The sequence below is a fragment of the Parasteatoda tepidariorum genome, chromosome 6 (assembly GCF_982258835.1).
Source record: "Parasteatoda tepidariorum strain Cologne lab strain chromosome 6, Ptep-v5.0, whole genome shotgun sequence".
Lineage (NCBI taxonomy): Eukaryota > Metazoa > Arthropoda > Arachnida > Araneae > Theridiidae > Parasteatoda > Parasteatoda tepidariorum.
This window is the reverse complement of record NC_141760.1, coordinates 105,055,925-105,078,300: the sequence shown is the minus strand read 5'-3', so window position 1 is coordinate 105,078,300 and position 22,376 is coordinate 105,055,925. Positions and strand designations below refer to the sequence as shown.

At 30.5% G+C, this 22,376-nt stretch overlaps 2 protein-coding genes across 3 annotated transcripts; both read right to left on the bottom strand.

Moving 5' to 3' along the window:
- Positions 1-2,288: 2,288 nt before the first annotated feature.
- LOC107441053 (astacin-like metalloprotease toxin 5) lies at positions 2,289-9,785 on the bottom strand. 2 transcript variants are annotated; one of them, XM_087166330.1, is made up of 6 exons: positions 9,687-9,785; positions 8,486-8,553; positions 6,612-6,687; positions 5,017-5,131; positions 3,846-4,113; positions 2,289-2,636 (listed from the first exon to the last, which is right to left on the bottom strand). In XM_087166330.1, the coding sequence occupies exons 1-6, from the start codon at positions 9,745-9,747 to the stop codon at positions 2,535-2,537; spliced, it is 690 nt and encodes a 229-aa protein (XP_087022456.1). In that variant the 5' UTR covers positions 9,748-9,785; the 3' UTR covers positions 2,289-2,534. The 2 variants fall into 2 exon arrangements, with proteins under 2 accessions (XP_087022456.1, XP_042907409.2); XM_043051475.3 differs by having other exon boundaries at positions 2,289-2,534; positions 3,935-4,113.
- A 1,798-nt stretch (positions 9,786-11,583) lies between these two features.
- LOC107441055 (astacin-like metalloprotease toxin 5) lies at positions 11,584-20,360 on the bottom strand. The gene is made up of 6 exons (XM_043051474.3): positions 20,273-20,360; positions 18,984-19,051; positions 17,650-17,725; positions 15,666-15,780; positions 14,570-14,748; positions 11,584-11,831 (listed from the first exon to the last, which is right to left on the bottom strand). The coding sequence occupies exons 1-6, from the start codon at positions 20,331-20,333 to the stop codon at positions 11,611-11,613; spliced, it is 720 nt and encodes a 239-aa protein (XP_042907408.2). The 5' UTR covers positions 20,334-20,360; the 3' UTR covers positions 11,584-11,610.
- Positions 20,361-22,376: the final 2,016 nt, after the last annotated feature.

Sequence of the window (22,376 nt, the reverse complement as noted above, 5' to 3'; positions counted from 1 at the left end):
AGAGGAAAATTAAGTCTTCTGCTTGGAAAATCGATTCAAAGTTGAAAAATTTTTTTTCATCTTCTCTATTTCTAATTTCATTAAGTTAACATGATTTTATTTTTGTGAATGTCGTAATTTCAGAAGAGGCGAAACACATAATTTGAATTTCAATAAAGTTTCAGGCCCCTTAGTGCCCCCTCCAATCTCTCTATAATTTTCTGACTGAATGTAGTTTACATGGACATTAGATTAATAAATCAGACCAATTTTAAAAATTATCGATTAAAGTTGGTGGAAAATATAGTCAACTATGTTACTCTATAACATGGGGTTAAAACGCCATGTAAAGAAATATAAGCTCCACCCCAGCATTATAAGTGATTCACATTATTAAGAATCACTTGTGCCTCCTCTAATTTGTCTATAATTTTGCAACTTGATGTTCAAGATGTCGTAGAGATAAATCAAATCAAGTATTAAAATTATACAATAATATTTGTGTAAAATATACTTAATTATGCAAATCTAAAAGTTGGATTGAAAACTAAGAAATTTACGCCCCGACACACTACTTAGGTAAAATGCTGACATTACAATGAAGTTTTTGTGCCTCTAATTTGTCAATAATTTTGTGTGTTCAAGTTTAAAAATTATAAAATAACATTTGTGGAAAGTATGGAAAATTATGTATATCTATGCCTAGTACACGACAAGGCATTTTCTGCATTGCATTGTAATGGTAAAATTGAATTTATAATTAATCGTTGTTCAAGTTTAAAACTTATAGAATAAGATTTGCGGAAAATATAGACCATTATGTATAGCTAGATTTAGTACATGGCGATAAATTTCGACATTACATTATAATGGTAATATTGAATTTACAATTATGCCAAATCGTACTAAGTACAGTCATCTTCTATATTATATAAAACTCTAATACGTACGTATGTATGTATGTATGTATCAATAAAACCGATGATATTTCTTTTCTCGCGCTGGCAATAGTTTTCATTTTTAATTGATTGGATTCGGCGCGCAAGAGCACGTAGTGAGCAACCAGATAACAATAAACAGATTGAGCATTATCAGGTTGTTCAATTTAGATTCATGCACTAAAAACATGACAATATTTAATTTAAACTCAATTAGGAATTAATTAAACAATTAAAGTGAGAATGCTTTAAAAGGCCGCTGTTGAATTGATATTTTTCTACTGGGAGCTACCCTAACGTCTAAAAAACGTTTAAGTGTTTGTATTGAATGCATTGAATTTTTTTATATTTCGCGTTTATTTATGCATTGAATTTTCACGCTTTAAAATGCAAAATATTAGTGAAGCAATATTTGATAATTTATTTTGCTAATATGTTTCTTATTTAGCTAATGTTTTGATTTTTTCACCATGTGCAATCTAAATAGCTAATATACTTTTTTAAAAGCCAATAAGAACATTGGTAGAATTCATCTACATAAGTACAATGCTATGTCTTTGATGATAAAATACTATGTCTTTGATGATAATATATTATGTCTTTGTGCTAGAACATTGTGTTTATTGGCGAGCGAGCGCAGAGAGCCATGGTTCACGGCGTGAACCACATAGGATTGCGTAGCCATTCTCGGGGGTTGGCGAGCGTTAGCGAGCAGGGGGCGGAGCCTCCTAGTTATTTATTTAAATGAGTCAAATATCTAAGAGCGTTCTTTTTTTGTTGTTGTTAAGTTTGATGATGCACAGTCACCGTGAAATTCAACAAATACTCTTGCAGCAAAATAACTTGGGCCTTCATTGGATCAATATTGTGGCTCAGCTCAATAAGCGTTCAAAGGGCCACTATTTTCCGATATTAATCCTGTATAAAATTGTCAGATTCACCCGATATTTTATATTCATAATTCAGTCAATATAGCCCCTATAGCTCCTATATTTGGCCCCATAAAGGCCGATATTGGTCCTATATGGAACCAATATTAAAAAATCTAGACATTCCAATATTGGTCCCTCGGTGCATGTTCATCAATTGAACAACATTGAGCAACATTGAACCAATTTTGAACCCAACTGAGGCCATGGTAAAATTGTTCCTCGGGTAATAAATAATAAATGAAAAAAAGTTTAAGCTTTTATTTTTTTTAATTTTTATCTCAGTAAATTGTGTTGGTATTTGCCTTTCACTGTTGAACAATACTAATTTGTTGATAATTTACTTTGTTTTTAAAACGTACGAAGAACGTATATTTAGCTGAATATATTAAAAAAACACCATGAGTAATGACGCTCTTTTCTTTAAAGTGAAAGCAAACTATCAAAATGAATCACCCTTTATTAGTTTAGCAGTTGTACATTTTCTTGACCCTAGTGATGTCACTTATGGTGAGTCCTTGCTTGTCGTAGGGCTCAAGGAGACGCCTTCCATTCTTGGCCACCATGGTGATGGATGTCCTGTCCTTTGAGAAGGCGTAGTTACCGTACAACATAATGGAGTCGTGGTCGAAGGCGGTCAGCAACAAGTTCTCGTGGGGTTTCAACAAAGCGAACTGAGTCTCCATACCTACAAACAAAGATTCATTATCGGAAAATTCATTAAATATTTTATTTTATTAAACCCAACCTCTTGAAGACAAGAGAGCTCTGAATCAAGCCCTGAGACAAACTAGATTTCACGGAGGTCTTTTTGACAGAACCAATTCACATTATCGTCACATGGAGAGGAAAACCACGAAAACCTACCAAGGTTAGCCGAGAGGCATAAGTGTTCTAACCTATGATCCGTAAAACACTTAGTATATTTTACAGTTCTGCGGTTGATGCAAATCGGGAGTAGAATTAGTATCTTCCAGCCTCCATTGGAACTTGGGTTACCTTATTGAGAGGTAAGGACTCTATCCCCAGAGTCATCATGATTCTCATTATATATTCATTAAATAATTCAATAACTAATACACATTTCATTAAATGGTTGAATTTTATTTCATTCAAAATTCCCTTCAAAATTTATTATACTATGATGCTATTTCCTAAATCGCCAAGATATAATATAAAAGGCGTTATCATATTAAAAAGCAGAAAAAAAATTTTAAACCATTAATGTCTATAAAAATAAGCATTCTCAAATTCTAAAAACTTTTAAATCTTGTAGTAGCTTTATATTATACAATTTTGAAATAGTCAACAATATTAAAACTGTTTATTAATTAGAGTTTTTTTAACAAGTTTTTTAGGCTTAAATATTATCATTGTAATTACTTCTTACTATTATCCAATCTATCAAATGTAATGGATAAATATTTGATTCACTGAGTACTGTTTTTCCATCATAAGTGTGTGAAATGAGTTAGTTCATTAATTTTCATTGTCAAATCTCTTGAAACTATTTTTAAAAAGAAAGTGGACCTGTTACATCATCAAAACTTGATGTAATGGTATCTTTCATTCATGAATATGAATTTCGAACGACATGAAACCCTCGTAAACGTATCCTGTTTTGATCTTCTCGACAATTTGGATTATTTAGTTTAGTTTTTTTTCCTTCATATTTTAATTGGAAATTTAGCATTTTCAGTTTCAAATATCTTTTCCTCAACCTATTTTCAACTTTTATATAAAATAAAGAAATTTTTGGATGTTTTATTCTACCTTTATACTAATTGACACTGATAATGAATCGTGTAAACTTGACAATGTTTCTTCTACAAAGGTTTATATTGCGAATACTACAAATTCTTAATTTTTTTCTTAATTGTTTGGACGCCTCCTGGAGGCAGTTGTTGGTTGAGCAGGAGAAGATTTTTGATGTTCTCAGGCGTTGGGGTCTTTTGGAAATGGGATGGGTTTTCCTACTCCAAGGGGTAGGAAAGCCTACCCCATGGAATGAGTAACTACAACAACTAAAAAAAACCAAAATACATATGTTAAGGACGATAATTCGGAGCACCCCAAAGTGGGAATTACCTGATTGAATGTTCTGCCAATAGATGGTCAAGTACTGATCTCTGTCTGATCTGTTCTGTTCGTGGAAGAATCCGATGGCGTGTCCCAATTCGTGGACAATGGTTCCCTTGTACAAGCAACCGGGTCCAAGAGATAATGGCTGCTCACCACGGTTAATCATACCAACGTATGAGTAACAACTGCAATTGTAAGAAGCATTGTTAAAAGTTGGCATTTCATTTCTTCATTACACTTCATAAAATATTAGATCGGGGGAAATGTTTTTGTTCTGGAACATTATTAATTGCCCAAAATTTCGAAGCAAGGCGATATATTGTTAGAGAGCGATATAGTATGGCATCGAAATGTTGGGAGAAACTAACGCTCGCCACTAGCCGCAAGGCGACTAAATATGATTGATGGCGATTAAAAAATGGTCTGCAAATCGCCATTTTTTTTTCTCGTCAAAAATGTCCTTTTGACCTTATGTTTTCTGAATAAAAATGCAATTAATTCGAACATTTCTGACATTCTTAAAATTTCTCGCTCGTTTCTTAAAACTTTGCTTCAAGAGAAACTCCTAGCATGTTACTTTTAAAACACTTTTTTAATCACTTAAGATTTTCAATTTTTAAAAAAGTACGTGCTTTATAAAAAGTGTTCTTTGTTGAATGTGCTACAGCTGACCAATGTTCAGTAGCACTTTTTTATTTCGCTCTATATATCACGATAACACTATGTTAAAAAGCATTCTCACGATTTAATAATACCATGTCTTACAATAAAAATAACATATACGATAATTATCGACTTTAATATCGAGATTATTGCCATCAATATCTAATACGATAATGTCGCCACCAATAGCTATAGTGGTGTATATCGAAAGGGATAATATCGAAAATATTCTCTAATAACAATACTTTATCGAAGATGATGTTTATCATAAATGTTGAACATTTTTATATGGGCAAAAAAAATAATTATTAGTGTTAATGTAATGTAAATTATTTTTTTTAATGGAAAAAATATCGAGATATAATGATAAGCCCTAGCGACATATCGTGATATTAAATTCTTATTATATCGCGATAGGTACTTACCCTTGTCCAGAGAAGATCTTGATGTAGTTCCTTTCAGTAGTTCTTGGTTTGAATCTCAAGCAAGTGTAGATATGATAGTTATTCATTGCAGACACGATCAAAGCCTGTTGGGTGGCTGAAATGCAGAATTCATTTTGTAATTTTCATTAATTTCTTGACATTACCCATCAAAAAAGTAAATAAATTACACATAATACAGTAGAATTTACTTGTGCCAGAAGCTACTCTAAAAGTACTTTTATATTATAGCATAAATTTGAAGAATGCTTCTACTTTGCAAATTAGAATCATTCTTCAGTAAATTTATTGAAGATTGATTCTAATTTGTATTTAATTCTGTGCGAATTGTGTTTGCGTGAATTTCAAGATGTTACTCTTTTTTATCAGTTTTTCAGTATATAATCTTTTTCTTTTCCTTTACTTTATTTCAAAGAATAGTATGTTAATTTTTCTCTACTAATATTTTGGTTTAATGTAAAATTTAATACAGATTCATACTGAAGATATTCTATGCTTTTTTTTTTCAGAAAAAAAAATTTCAAAAATTTTGTAGTTTTTTTCTACTCATAAAAAACTACGGGAAAGTGAGGTATATGGAAGGCATGCCAATTTGTAGGTATTTTTTCGCATTTTCTAAAGAATTAAAACTGATAAGTCTGTTTGTTCCTAACTTTTTTGAAAGATTATGTTTTTATATGAATCAAAATCTCCTCTTAACTGTAGAGAGTGTTCTGAGAGAAATCTTTTGCGAAATGAGCAAAAATGGGGAATTATGACACTGCAATATAAACTTCGATTTATTTTTTGTAAAATGGTCTACAGAATAATTTACACCGTTTTGAAGGAAAAAATTAAATTTTCTACCAAAATGAAAATAAAATCTTTATATTTTAGATGGTGAAAAACTTATTGGAGAAATACACTGCAGCAAGAAATTAAGAGAATTTGCAGACATGGTCGATTATCTCTAGAACTACTGTGCCGATTTAAATGAAATTTGATGTACATACGTTGATATAATGCAAAACAAATAACTATTCAACAATTGTAATACACACACATGATTGTGCGTAACACTCATTGTTGTCGGAAGGTAGGAAATTGTCACAGGACAATTCAAGCCAATTGCCACAAGAAACGATAAACTGCCTTATTTCAAGTATGAAATCATGCTGCAAGGCCTGCATATCTGTAAGAGGGGTATATCTGTGATCCATTTTTTTTTTGTTTCTTCGGCAACTGCTGTTTCATACCTTCCGACTTCTACGAGTGTTACGCCCGATCATACGTGTGTATTACAATTGTTGAATGGTTATTTGTTTTGTATGTATTAATGTGTGTACATATCAAATTTCATTAAAATAGGTCCATTAGTTCGAGAGATTATCGACCAAGTCTGCAAATTCTCTTAAATTCTTACGCCACTGTATTTAGCCGTACGATTCTCATAAATTACTCTATAGAAGAAAAAAAATATATAATTTTATTGATGAGATTAATTTTGGGAATAGAGCTTAAAAAATAATAAAGGAAAATTATTATGGGTGTAAACATTTTTAATGGTATGTACAAACTTGTTAGATTATTAAACTTACCGAGAGTTCTGTCAATAACGTATGGGATTTCGTTGTTTTGCCATCTCATTTGAGTGTATGGAATAACATTTCTGTCCTAAATGAAAAAAATTAAATTAACTGTCAATAGAAAACGTCATTCCTAGATAATTTCGTCAACCCAAGTCATAATTTTTGATGGTCCCATCGAAACATTTTGATGGCTTATGTTGGTTTCAGGGCGATTCATGATGGTCAAACACTCTACAACATTTTCCTTTATGCGTGCATCATTTTTAATATGCTAGTGAACTTTCATCATTTCGTGATGGAGAATGCTACTTTAATACTATGATGGTTAACCATCAAGAGAGGTTAGATTCTCATGGACCAATAATGCATGAGGATCCTGTTGATGCTCTGGAATATACCATCAAAGCACTTTGTTTTTTTTATGTAGGTTCATCATAAATCAGTCCGAGTTCCTACATTGATATGATGGTTGTTCATTATCGATCAAACATTTGATTTCTAAGAAACTATGATGGAAATTTCTAACGGTTTAACATGAACAAACATTAAAACAAGTTGCTATTCTTATGTTGGACCATAGTAAATCAGTCCGAATTCCTACATTGGGGTGATGGTTAATTATGATGGTTACCATAAGAATATATAATGGTTCATGATGGAATTATTGATGGTTACCATCAAGATTTTGTTGGCCCATCAATGGAAAACCATCAACAATTTTGAATTGGGAAATGACATTGTTGTTTTCAAATTAGCTTCGATGAATGGCATTGTCATTTCTAGATCATTTCGTCAATTGACAGTGTCATTTTTAGATCATTTTTGTAAGTTGATTTTGTCATTTCCACATCATTTTGCCAAATTACATTGTCATTTTTAAATCATTTTGTCATTGTCAGAATTATATGCGATCTACAGATAAAGAAGCATAAAGGAATAGAAGTTTTTTTGTGTAGAAAGTGTTCTAAAAACAATGTTACGATATTACAAAACAACGCTATAGGAACAAATATATTTTAAACTTCATCACGAATTAAAATTCATAATTAATTTTTAATGTGATCGCAAAATAACATTCAATAACGAAATCTAAAAAATCTAATACCAAAATCTAAATAAATTTAATATCGAAATCTAAATAATCTAATTTTGAAACCTGAAAAATCTAATATCGAAATCTAAAGAGAAGTTCTCTACCTGAAAGTAAACTTAATCCGCTTGGCACAAATGTTAAAACAGTTTCAGTATATTCGGTGACATCTATTACGAAAATATTTTTTTTTAACTAGCAAAAATCATTGTAGTTATACAAATCAGTATCTAAATAAGAGGTTCATTTTTTGTAATATTTTGCTCCTTAACGTAATAAGTATTTCTAAATTTATGCGTGGTATAGGAATGTTAAAGACATTTAAAACTGGGTAGTTTCTTTCATTGTTCAAAACTGGTTCTGAACCTTATTAGCAAATGAAGAAGGATGTTCATAATTTTCAAATAAAGTTATAAACCTTAAACATCAAATACTTGATAAATCTTTTTAAAAATTACATTTGATTATGGTAATTAGCAATTTATTTAGTTCGGTGAATTTTAAGAAGGATTAGACTATATTTAAAATATATTAAGGTAAAGAAAAATAGAATCCGTTTTTGGTTGAAATTCCATATAACAAAGAAACTACTCCAATTTATTAACGCAAAGTAGGTTTACTAGATCTACGTGTGTGCAATTCCATACTGTAAGAATTCAATGTTTAGTTAATAATTTGCAGTGTGAAAATGTTTTATGTTTTTTGATTCCATGCAAGTAAAATGAAGAAAATTATTTAACAAACAGCTTCTATTGTAATAGACATTGTCAAAAAATAAATAAATGAAACTTACACCAGGTTCGAATCCAAGAATATCTCCCTCAAAGAGATCAGGATTGTAAAGAGCTGATTGTCTGAGGTCTGAAAAATATTATTTGATATAAATTCTATACACCTATCCAAACCAGAAAACTATTACATGGAATTACATGGATTATTACTAATTTAGCCAAATTTAGCCAGTTGTAAATTTCATAATCCTAACAACATCATCATATCTATGAAATAAAAGTGTGGAGATATATGTAAATAACAATGTTTTAATAGGTAATTACCATTTAAAGTTTATTGAAACTTCAGTTCTATTTCATAATCCAAACAATATCACCATATCTATGAAATAAAAGAGTGAAGATAATGATCTAACGATGTTTTATTAAATAATTACCATTTAAAGTGTATTGATACTTCATTCGTATTCCATAATCCTAACAATATCAACATATCTATGAAGTAAAAGACTTAAGATGTATGCACAACAATGTTTTAATAGGTAATTACCATTTAAAGTTTATTGAAACTTCAGTTATATTTCATAATCCAAACAATATCCCCATATCTATGAAATAAAAGAGTGAAGATAATGATCTAACGATGTTTTATTAAATAATTACCATTTAAAGTGTATTGATACTTCATTCGTATTCCATAATCCTAACAATATCAACATATCTATGAAGTAAAAGACTTAAGATGTATGCACAACAATGTTTTAATAGGTAATTAACATTTAAAGTTTATTGAAACTTCAGTTATATTTCATAATCCAAATAATATCACCATATCTATGAAATAAAAGAAGGAAGATTTGTGCACAAAAATGTTTTAATAGGTAATTACCACTTCTTAAAGTTTATTGAAACTTCAGCTCAATATCATAATCTTATCACGATATTTATAAAATAGAAGACAGATGAGAAACCGTTGCATATGAAGATGATATGCATTGACGAATTTGTTTCAATAACAAGCAAATGCCATTCAAAAGTTATCGAACATTCGGTTACATTTCATAATCTAAACCCTGCCATAGTGTCCAAACAATAAAAATGTAAAACGAAACTGATGCATATAAAGTTGATATGCATGCTTCGATAAAAAGTAACTGCCATTTAAAGTTTATAGAAACTTCAATTGCATTTCATAATATTAGAAAGCGAAAGGATCAGAAGGCGAAAGAGAAACTCATGCATAGGGAAGTTGTGATATCTTACCATTTGTGGGTAGTGCAGTTGCAGCTGCAACAAGCAAAAGGCAGGCAAGTACAAACTTCATTGTTTTCTCTTTTGGTGCCAACGGAAAAATGAAGACGCAAGAAAAAAATTGAGAGTGTGGCTTTTATAACAGTGTTTGTGAATATCTTATCATTAATGGGAATCTTAACACATGCGACCATTTCATAATTTTTTGCAGTAAAGGTTCGTTTTATCTAAATGGAGCAATCATCATCCTGTTGTACATGATTAAAAATGATTAAAAATGTGCTTACATCGGTTAATTTTACTTTTTAGCCTTTATAGAATTTTATTTCAGTAGATTAGAACGTTTCCCATTCATTTAGAAGTACTGTATTTGTTTATATATTAGAAGAGAAACAACCACTCATTATGTGTCTATAAACGCTTTTTATTCACAGGGGAAGAAAACTATTCACGGATTCGTTATTCATTGATTCATCCATTCACTGATTCGTTGGTTCACTAAATAACTTGTTAACTAAGTTGCAAATCCTTGTATTCACTAAATAGTCCATTTACTGATTCACCCATACGTTATTTTTCTCATTCACTTTATAAATTTACCTTTCGATTATCTATCTACAATTTTTTTATCCTTATTCATTCATAAAGAACAAAAAAACTAATTGAATTTTTAAATTAAAAAATTGAGGAGAATGTACGGTTTTTGCATACTTAATCTGTCAAATATCCATTAAAAATCCATTTAATGAAATAATTAATATCATACAATGCGCCCAAAAAATATATCACCCAGAATTAATTTTATTTAAAAAATTATTATAGTTTGAAATATAAATTATGTTAATCTAAACTGATATAATTTATCTAAGAAATTTTTATAAATGTTCTTTTGTTTTAGTCCAATAAACCTCATGCAGAATAAAAGATTAGCATATAAAGGGCAAAAGAAGTTAATCCTAAAATAAATAATTTTGTTGTAATGATCGGATTTTAATGAACTAAGTACCAAATCGTAATAGCTTAAGGAGGTGTTTTCCGGTATGATAATAGATGATAATAACTTTTAGAAAAAAATAGGTTTAAAAATTAAGTTTTTCACAATGGTATTTAGGTTCATAGGAAAGTAGGTTTTTAAAAATGCATGAGTAAAAGTTTTAAAAACGCCAAATCATTAAAAGTCTTTTGTTTTACATTTTTTTCGGTTATCATTGAATGTTACAGTATTATAAGGAATTTTAATTACATAAATTAAAGTCAGCTAAATTAAAAACTGCGAAATAACCTACATTTTAGAAAAGCTACAATCCTCAGAAGTTTCTACATTATAAATTACTGGCTGTTTCGAATACCGCTGACTGAAAATGTTCAGAATAATTTTGCTTTAGTATATTTTAGAAGAAAAACTAGTTACAATTCTCAGAACATATATGTTTCCATATTATAAATTACTAGCTGTTTTAAATACAACTATTGAGTCAAGTGATTGAAAATTTGCAAAATGGTTTTGCATTTCCTATATTTTGAAAAGAAAATTAACTACAATCCTCAGAACCCTCCTGGGTTCTGAGGATCCTATGAAGGTCCTATATGAAGGTCCTCAGAACCTTCATATAGGACCAACATTGATCCCATGTAGAGCCCAACTGAGGACATGGGAAAACTGTTGCTCGGGTAATAATAAACGAAAAAAGTTTAATTATTGTTTTTTTTTTTTAGCTCAGATAATTGTGTTGGTATTTGCCTTTCACTGTTGCATTTGTTTTTACAGTGTTGAACAATACCCAATTTATGTACTATGTACTATGTTTCTAAAACGTACGAAGAACGTATATTTAGCTGGACATATTAAAAAAACACCATAAGTAATAACGTTTTTCTTTTAATCTTAAGCAAAAAAGTGAAAGCAAACTATCAAAACAAATCAGCCTTTATTAGTTTAGCAGTTGTACATTTTCTTGACCCTAGTGATGTCACTTATGGTGAGTCCTTGCTTGTCGTAGGGCTCAAGCAGACGTCTTCCATTCTTGGCCACCATGGTGAGGGATGTCCTGTCCCTTGAGAAAGCGTAGTTACCGTACAACATAATGGAGTCGTGGTCGAAGGTGGTCAGCAACAAGTTCTCGTGGGGTTTCAACAAGGCGAACTGAGTCTCCATACCTACAAACAAAGATTCATTAAATATTTTATTTTGTTACTGGCTGCCGATCCACTTTAGGCTTATCAATGTTAAATTCCGTATGCTTGTAATGTTGAACCCAAGACAAGAGAACTCTGAATCGAGCTCTGAGACAAACTAGATTTCACAAAGGTCTTTTTGATGGAACCAATCCACACACAGATAGCAAAATAAGGTTTATTTTCACTCAGCAAAAACCATTTAATGTAAACCTAAAAAGGTCTGTAATACGGTTTACGTGTAAACCTTCTAACCTTAAAACGAGATCTGTGACAATCTGCTCTATTCTAAGCACATTACCCTAATCCAAAACCTTGGAAAACAACCTTCTATATAAAAACCTTAAATCGAGGTTGACTAAGGGTTTTCAAGCGGGAAAAAATCATTATGAAGCTAGTCTGAAGGTGAAAATAATCTTAAATCTAGGTCATTATAAGGATTCTTTTTGCTAAGTCTTGCGTGCTCAGCTAAAATCCATCTTGTCACGAAATTTCAATGGACAATGCAATTTGATCCCATCGTTAGTGTGACGTCATCTAAGACGTCACTATGGATCTAAATGACAATACTTTTTAAAAAAGCTTTAAAAAATAATTTCTTATCCTTTTAGGATGAAAGGTTTGAATATCCAATATTTTTGCTTTATTGAAAAAATGTTTTTAGTACAAACATTTTTGTGACAGTAAAAAGAAAATATCCGACACAAGGTTACCGTAAGGTTACATGCTTCAGGGGACATTATCGTTACATGGAAAGGAAAACCTCGACAACCTACCAAGGTTAGCCGGGAGGCAAAAGTTGATGCAAATTGGGAAAAGAATTCGAATCCTTCCAGCTTCCACTGGAACTTGGGAGGCAAGCGCTCTATCCTCGGCGTCATCGTGATTCTCATTATATATTTATTATATAATTAAATAATTAATATATATTTCATGGAATGGTTGAATTTTATTTCATTAAAAATTCCTTTCAAAATTTATATTACTATGACGCTATTTCCTAAATCGCCAAGATATAATTTAAAAATCGTTATCATATTAAAAAGAGGAAAAAATTGTTAAGTCATTCTTCTTCTTCTTCAAGAGCGCAACAGCCCTTTGCAGGCCTTGGCTGCCTCAACAGCACTCCTTCTCCAGCTCCCTCTGTCCATGGCAACTCCCCTCCAGTTCTTAAGTTTTAGGACTTTGAGGTCGTTTTCGGTGTCTTTGAGCCATCGAGTAGGTGGTCTACCTCTAGAGCGGGACCCCTGAGGGTTCTTGAAGGTGGCAATTTTTACAGGGCTATCTTCAGAGCCTCTCCATATATGGCCGAGCCATCTTAGTCGGTTGCTTCGGATTATCTGCATAATTTGAGGATGTTTATAGAGCCCATAAAGTTCAAAGTTGTACCGTGTTCACCAACATCCCCCCTCTGGTATGGCACCAAAGATAGTTCTAAGTATCTTTCTTTCAAACGTTTCTATCGGGCGTTGGACGTCAAGGTTTAAAGTCCAGGTTTCGTTTCCGTATAGCAAGACAGGCAGAATGAGTGTCTTAAGTCATTAATATCTTTAAAAATAAACATTCTCAAATGCTAAAAACTTTTAAATCGTGTAGATGTTTTAAATTGCACAATTTTAAAATTGTCAACAATATTAAAACTGTTTATTAATTAGATTTTTTTAATGCTTTATAAGCTTAAATATTATTATTATTTCTTTCTACTATCACGCAATCTATAAAAACTAATGGATAAATTTTTGATTCAATGAGTACTGTTTTCCCTTAATACGTGTGAAATGTGTTAGTTCATTAATTTTCATTGTAGGAACTCCTGAAACTTTTTTTTTAAAAGTGGACCTGTTACATCATCAAAACTTGATGTAATGGTATTTTTCATTCATGCATATGAATTTCGAACGACATGAATCCCTCGTAAACGTATCCTGTTTTGATCTTCTCTGCAACCATGGTGTTTATTAGTTTAGTTTTTTTCCTTCATATTTTAATTGGAAATTTAGCATTTTCAGTTTCAAATCTCTTTTCCTCAACCTATTTTCAACCTTTATGTCAAAAGAAACTTTTGGATGTTTTATTCCTCCTTTATACTAACTGACGCTGATAATGATTAATAACGTTTCTTCAACAAAAGTTAATATAGCGAATACTACAAATTCCTAAATATTTTTTTAATTGTTTAGGCACCTCCTGGAGGCAACTGTTGATCGAGCAGAAGGAGATTTTCGATGTTCTCAGGCGTCAGGGTCTTTTGGACCTAGGGTAGGCATTCCAGCGGCGATGTCTCAGGGGATAGAGCGTTCGCCTTCCAATGAGGTGAAGCGGGTTCGATTCTGGCGATGGATAGTCGATATGAATTTCGCATTCGGCTTGCACCAACCACAGTGCTGCCGTGAAATATCCTCAGTGGTAGACGGATCATGGGTAAGAGTCCCCTTGTCGTCAGGCTAACCGTGGGAGGTTCCCATGGTCATCCTCTCCATGTAACGCAAATGCGGGTTAGTTTCATCAAAAAGTCCTCCGCGAAGGCAAATTTCTCCCAATACTTGATCCAGGAGTTCCCTTGTCTTCTGGATTGGGTTCAAAATTACAAAGGCTATGAAGTTGAACATTAGAAGTCGTAAACCTAAAAATTGGGTCTGCTGTTCAATGGCGGTTATAAAAAAAACCCCAAATATATATGTTAAAGACGATGATTCGGTGCACCCCAAAGTGGGAATTACCTGATTGAATGTTCTGCCAATAGATGGTCAAGTACTGATCTCTGTCCGATCTGTTCTGTTCGTGGAAGAATCCGATGGCGTGTCCCAATTCGTGGACAATGGTTCCCTTGTACAAGCATCCGGGTCCAAGAGATAGTGGCTGCTCACCACGGTTAATCATACCAACGTATGAGTAACAACTGCAATTGTAAGAAGCCTTGTTAGAAGTTGGCATTTCATTTCTTCATTACACTTCATAAAATATTAGATCGGGGGAAATGTTTATGTTCTGGAACATTATTAATTGCCTAAAATTTCGAAGCAAGGCGATATATTGTTAGACAGCGATATTGTTAGGCATCGAAATGTTGGGAGAAACTAACGCTCGCCACTAGCCACAAGGCGACTAAATATGATTGATGGCGATTAAAAAAATGATCTGCAAATCGCCATTTTTTTTTCTTGTCAAAAATGTCCTTTTTGCTTCTATTTTTTATGAATGAAAATGTAATTAATTCGAACATTTCATGACATTCTTAAAATTTCTCGCTCGTTTCTTAAAACTTTGTTTCAAAAGAAGCTCCTAGCATGCTACATTTTACAACACTTTTTTAATCGCTTAAAATTTTAAATTTTTTAAAGAAGTTTCTACTTTTTAAGAAGTGTTCTTTGTTGAATGTGCTACAGCTGACCAATGTCCAGTAGCACTTTTTTTATTTTGCTCAATATATCAAGATTACACTACGTTGAAAAAAGTATTCTCACGATAAATGAATATCGTGTCTTGCAATAAATATAAAATATACGATGATTATCGACTTCAATAATAGCGACATTATTACAGTCAATATCCAATACGATAATGTCGCGACTAATACCAATAGTGATGTATATCGAAAGGGGTAATATCGAAAATATTCCCTGATAACGATACTTATCGAATATGATGTTTATCATGAATGTTGAACAATTTCATATGGGCAGCAAAAATAACTATTAGTGTTAATGTAATGTAAATTTTTTAACTTGGAAAAAATATCGATATATAATGATAAGCCCTAACGACATATCGTAATATTAAATTTTAGATTACATCGCGAGAGGTAAATATACATACCCTTGTCCAGAGAAGAGCTTGATGTAGTTCCTTTCAGTAGTTCTTGGTTTGAATCTCAAGCAAGTGTTGATATGATAATCATTCATTGCAGACAAGATCAAAGCCTGTTGGGTGGCTGAAATGCGTAATTCACTTTTTAGTTTTCATTAATTTCTTGACATTACCCATTCAAAAAGTAAATAAATTATACATAATACAGTAGAATTTAATTGTGCTAGAAGCTAGACTAAAAGTACTTGTTTTTTATTGTATAAATTTATTCAAAAATGATTCTAATTTGTATTTAATTTATTTCGAGTTTTGTTTGCATGAATTTCAAGATATTACTCTTTTTTTATCAGTTTTTCAGTATATAATTTTTTTCTTTTAAGATTATATACTTTATTTTAAAAAATAGGATGTTTATTTTTCTTTACTATTATTCTGGTTTGAAATAAAATTTAATGCAGACTCATACTAAAGATAATCCGCACTTTAAAAAAAAATTCAAATTTTTTGTAGTTTTTTTTTCTACAGTTGAAAAAAATCTAGGAAAAATTGAGGTATTTGGAAGGTATACCAATTTGTAGGAATTTTTTTGCATTTTCTGAAAAATTAAATCTGCTAAGTCTGTTCTTAACTTTTTTTAAAAAGAAAAATAACTTTTTATATAAAGCAAAACACCTCTTAACTGTCCAGAGTGTTCCTTTAGTGAGTAAAATCTTTTGCAAAATGAGCAAATGTAGGGCAATTATGAAACTCCAAAATACCCTTCGATAATTTTTTTGCAAAATGGTTTACAGAAGGATTCTCACAGTTTTGTATGAAAAATTAAAATTTTCTACTAAAATGAAAATAAAATCTTTATATTGTGAAAAATTCAATTAAATGAGTTTGTAAAACATATTTTTTCAAAGTTCTAACTTAAGCCATTTGTAATTTCACATTTATCATTCAATATTTATATTCTGAAATTATATAATAAAAAATCACACTACATAATTCCAAAATTAAATTTACACGTGTTACTGTTTTTGTTGGACACAACTCGAAAAAGTAGTCGCAAACACGTAACCGATAGGTAGAAGGTGAGAGGTTGGGTATCAATTATGAATAGAGGAACCAAACAGACGAATTTGAGGTACACATATGTAAAATTTTGATCAGCTAAATCTCATCAACCATGACCCAATATTAAGAAAGCTTTTTAAACTCAAAACCTTTCTTTTAGGCCTAAAAAACTGAACTACAAACTGCCTGAAGTCCATTTTAGTTACCAATTAAACGTGTCAAATAAATGTTAAGGCTAACAAGTAATTACACTAGTGTAAGAAATTAAGAAAATTTGCAGACATGGTCAATTATCTCTAGAACTACAGGACCGATTTAAATGAAATTTGATATGTACGTACATTGATAAAATGCAAAACAAATAGCCATTCAACAATTGCAATACGCACTTACGATCGTGCGCAACAACCGTTGGAGTTGGAAGGTATGGAATTGCCACAGGACAATTCAGGTCAATTGCCACAAGAAATGATAAACTGCCTTATTTCAAGTATGAAATCATGCTGCAAGGCCTGCATATCTGTAAGAGGGGTATATCTGTGATCCATTTTTTTGTTTGTTTCTCCGGCAACTGCTGTTTCATACCTTCCGACTTCTACGAGTGTTACGCCCGATCATACGTGTGTATTACAATTGTTGAACGCTTATTTGTTTTGTATGTATTAATGTATGTTACATATCAAATTTCATTAAAATCGGTTCAATAATTCTAGAGATTATCGACCAAGTCTGCAAATTCTCTTAATTTTTTACACCAGTGTATTTAGCCGTACGATTCTCATAAATTAATCTATAGAAGAAAAAAAATACATAATTATATTGATGAGATTAATTTTGGGAATAGAGCTTAAAAAATAATGAAGGAAAATTATTATGGGTGTGGACAAAAACATTTTTAATGGTATGTACTAACTCTTTAGATTATTAAACTTACCGAGAGTTCTGTCAATAACGTATGGGATTTCGTTGTTTTGCCATCTCATTTGAGTGTATGGAATAACATTTCTGTCCTAAATGAAAAAAATAAATTCATAGTCATTTTGTCAATAGAAAATGTCTTTTCTGGATAATTTTGTCAAATGACGTTGTTTTTAGATCATTTCGACAAATGGCATAGCCATTTCTAGATCATTTCGTCAATTGGCAGTGTCATTTTCAGATCTCATTTACAAGTTGATATTGTCATTTCCACATCATTTTGCCAAAATTACATTGTCATTTCTAAATCATTTTGTCATTGTCAGAATTATATGCGATCTACAGATAAGGAAGCATAAAGGAATAGAAGTTTTTTTGTGTAGAAAGTGTTCTTAAAACAACGCCACGATATTACAAAACAACGCTATAGGAACACATATATTTTAAACTTCATCACGAATTGAAATTAGAAATTATTATTTAATGTGATCGCAAAATAACATTCAATAACGAAATCTGAAAAAATCTAAAAGCGAAATCTAAAAAAATCTAATATCGAAGTCTAAATAATCTAATTTTGAAATCTGAAAAATCTAATATCGAAATCTAAAGAGAAGTTCTCTAACTGAAAGTAGACTTAATCCGCTTGACACAAATGTTAAAACAGTTTGAGTATATTCAGTGACGGTTATTACAAAAATGTTTTATTATTTATTTTAACTAGCAAAAATCATTGTAGTTATACAAATCAGTATCTAAATAGGAGGTTCATTTTTTTGTAATATTCTGCTCCTTTACGTAATAAGTATTTCTAAGTTTATGCGCGGTATAGGAATGTTAAAGACATTTAAAACTGGGTAGTTTCTTGCATTTGTCTTTAACTATATTTATTTTAATCAGTAAGAACGAATCTAGTTCTGAACCTTATCAGAAAATAAAGAAGGATGTTCATAATTTTCAAATAAGGTTATAAACCATAAAAATTAAATACTTAATAAATCTTTTTAGAAATTACATTTGATTATGGTAGTTAGCAATTTATTTAGTTCGGTGAATTTTAAGAAGGATTAGACTATATTTAAAATATATTAAGGTAAAGGAAAATAGAATCCATGTCAGGTTAAAATTCCATATAAAATAAAAACTATTCTATTTTTTTCCTATTTGATTAACGTAAAGTAGGTTTACATGATCAATTTCATACTAAAAGAATTCAAAGTTTAGTTAATAATTTGCTGTGTGAAAATGTTTTATGTCTTTTGATTCTATACGAGCAAAATGAAGAAACTGATTTAACAAACAACTTCTATTGTAATAGACATTGTTAAAAAATAAATAAATGGAACTTACACCAGGTTCGAATCCGAGAATATCTCCCTCAAAGAGATCAGGATTGTAAAGAGCCGATTGTCTGAGGTCTGAAAAATATTAGTTGATATGAGTTTTATACACCTATCCAAACCAGAAAAGTTTTACATGGAATCACATGGATTATTACAAATTTGGCCAAATTCAGCCAGTTGTTTATTTCATAATCCTAGCAATATCATAATTTCCATAAAATAAAAGAATTCAGTTATATGCACAACAATGTTTTAATAGGTAATTACCATTTAAAGTTTATTGAAACTTCAGAGTTGTATTTCATCATCCTAACAATATCACTATATCTACGAAATAAAAGAGTGAAGATACAAGGATAACGATGTTTTATTAGGTAATTACTATTTAAAGTTTATTGAAACTTCAGTTATATTTCATAATCCTAACAATATCAACATGACTATGAAGTAAAAGAGTGAAGATGTATGCACGACAATGTTTTAGTAGGTAATTACCATTTAAAGTGTATTGAAACTTTTGTCCTTCATAATCCTAACAATTTCACCCTATCTATGACATAAAAGAGTGAAGATATATGCATAACTATGTTTTAAAAGGTAATTACCATTTAAAGTGTATTGAAACTTTTGTCCTTCATAATCCTAACAATTTCACCCTATCTATGACATAAAAGAGTGAAGATATATGCATAACTATGTTTTAAAAGGTAATTACCATTTAAAGTGTATTGAAACTTTTGTCCTTCATAATCCTAACAATTTCACCCTATCTATGACATAAAAGAGTGAAGATATATGCATAACTATGTTTTAAAAGGTAATTACCATTTAAAGTGTATTGAAACTTTTGTCCTTCATAATCCTAACAATTTCACCCTATCTATGACATAAAAGAGTGAAGATATATGCATAACTATGTTTTAATGGGTAATTACCATTTAAAGTTTATCGAAACTTAAGATGTATTTCGTAATCTTATCACCTTATTTATAAAATAGAAGAGAGATGAAAGACTGATGCATATCACGATGATATGCATTAAAGAATTTGTTTCAATAACAAGCGAATGTCATTCAATGTTTATCGAATATTTGGTTGCATTTAATCTGTCATACAATCCAAAAAATAAAAATTTAAAAAGAAATTGATGCATATAAAGTTTACATGCATGTTTCAATAAAAAGTTAATGCTATTTAAAGTTTATTGAAACTTCAATTGCATTTCATAATCCTAGAAGGCGAAAGAATCAGTAGGCGAAAGAGATACTCATGCATAGGGAAGTTGTGATATCTTACCATTTGTGGGTAGTGCAGTTGCAGCTGCAACAAGCACAAGGCAGGCGAGTACAAACTTCATTGTTTTCACTTTTGGTGCCAACGGAAAAATGAAGACGCTGGAAAAAAAATTGAGAGTGTGGCTTTTATAACAGTGTTTGTGAATGTCTTATCATTAATGGGAATCTTAACACATGCGACCATTTCATAATTTTTTGCTGTAAATGTTCGTTTTATCTAAATAGAGCAACTTCATCATACGGTTATACACGATTAAAAAGGTTTCGAAATGTGCGTAAATCGGCTAATTTTACTCTTTAACCATTATAAAAATTTGTTTCAGTATATTAGAACCTCTCCCATTTATTTATAAGTACTGTATTTGTCTACATATTAAAAAAGAAACAACCACACATTATATGTTAATAAACGCTCTTGATTCGCAGAGAAACAATAACGACTATTCCCGAACTCGTTTGTCATTGATTCATCCATTCACTGATTCATCTGTTCACTAAATAACTTCTTGACTAACTTGCAAACTCATGTATTCACTGACTAGACCATTTACTGATTCACCTACGTTATTTTTCTCATTCACTTTATGAATTTACCCATTCGACATCTTTTTATCTCCTTATTCGTTCATAAAGAACAAAATAAGCTCATTAAATTTTAAATATTGAAAAATGAGGAGAATGTATGGTTTTTGCATACATAATCAATCAAATATTCATTAAAAAACCCATTCAATGAAGTAATTAATATCATACAATGCACAGTGCACACACAAAAAAATATCACCCACAATTGATTTCATTTGAAAAATTATTATAGTTTAAAATATAAATTATATTAATCTAAAATGAAGATAAAAGAATAAATATATATTAATATAGATTTTTGTAAATGTTCTTCTGTTTTTGTCCAATAAACCTCATGTTAAATAAAAGATTAACGTATAAAAGGCAAAATAAGTTAACCCTGAAATAAATAATCTTCTTCTAATGGTAGTATTTTAATGAACTAAGTACCAAATCGTAATAGTTTAAATAGGTGACTTTATGATGATATATAATAATAATAACTTTTAGAAAAAAATAGGTTTAAAAATTAAGTTTAACCCAATGGTACTATGGTAATTTGGCTTACAGGAAAGTATTTTTTTCAAAAATGTATAAGTAAAAGTTTTAAGAATGGGAAAGCATTAAAAGTTTTTTGTTTTACATTTTTCGGTTATCCTTGAATGTTGAAATATTATGAGGAATTTTAATTACATAAGTTAAAGTCAGCTAAATGAAGGCCTACAAAATAGCTTTCCTACATTTTAGAAGAGCCACAATCTTCAGAAGTTTCTACATTACAAATTACTAGCTGTTTTAAATACAGCTGATTGAAAATATTCAAAATAATTTTGCTTTAGTATATTTTAGAAGAAAAACTGGCTACAATTCTCTAAACATATATGTTTCTATATTATAAATTACTAGCTGTTTTAATTACAGCCGTTAAGTCAGCTGATTGAAAATTTACAAAACAGTTTTAGGTGTCCTATATTTCAATAGAAAAACTAGCTACAATCTTCAGAACATTTCTGTATCTATATCAGGAGTTTCCAACTTGCATTACGCATGGGGCCACAATTAAAAATACCAGTCAAATGGCGGGGAGCAACTTTATCAAAATTTTATATAGGACTCTTTTATGTTTGAAGGAACATTAAATATTACAGTCAGATTTTTATCAAGTTGAACAAAACAAAAGTATTGAATTACAAATTAAAATAAGAAGTAGATTTTTAAAAATATTTAATTACATATTAAAAAATTGCGGCTACAATAACTTTAATTGTGCACCTATGTATTAAACAATTAATGTGCAACAGATATCTAATTGTCAAGATATAAAACTTTAAAAAGGTTGGTATTAAAACTTACATAGTAGCACACAAAATGTTCAATGAGAGAATTGAGGTTTGTATGCTGTAACCACCAGAGAATAGATATTTACATTTCAAATTTAAAATTTATAAATGTAAATAATTTCGTCCAACATAAGTGGTTTCAAAAAGTTAAATCGGAGAATTTTTTGGAAAAAATTTCTGATACGCACATGCTTAATTATA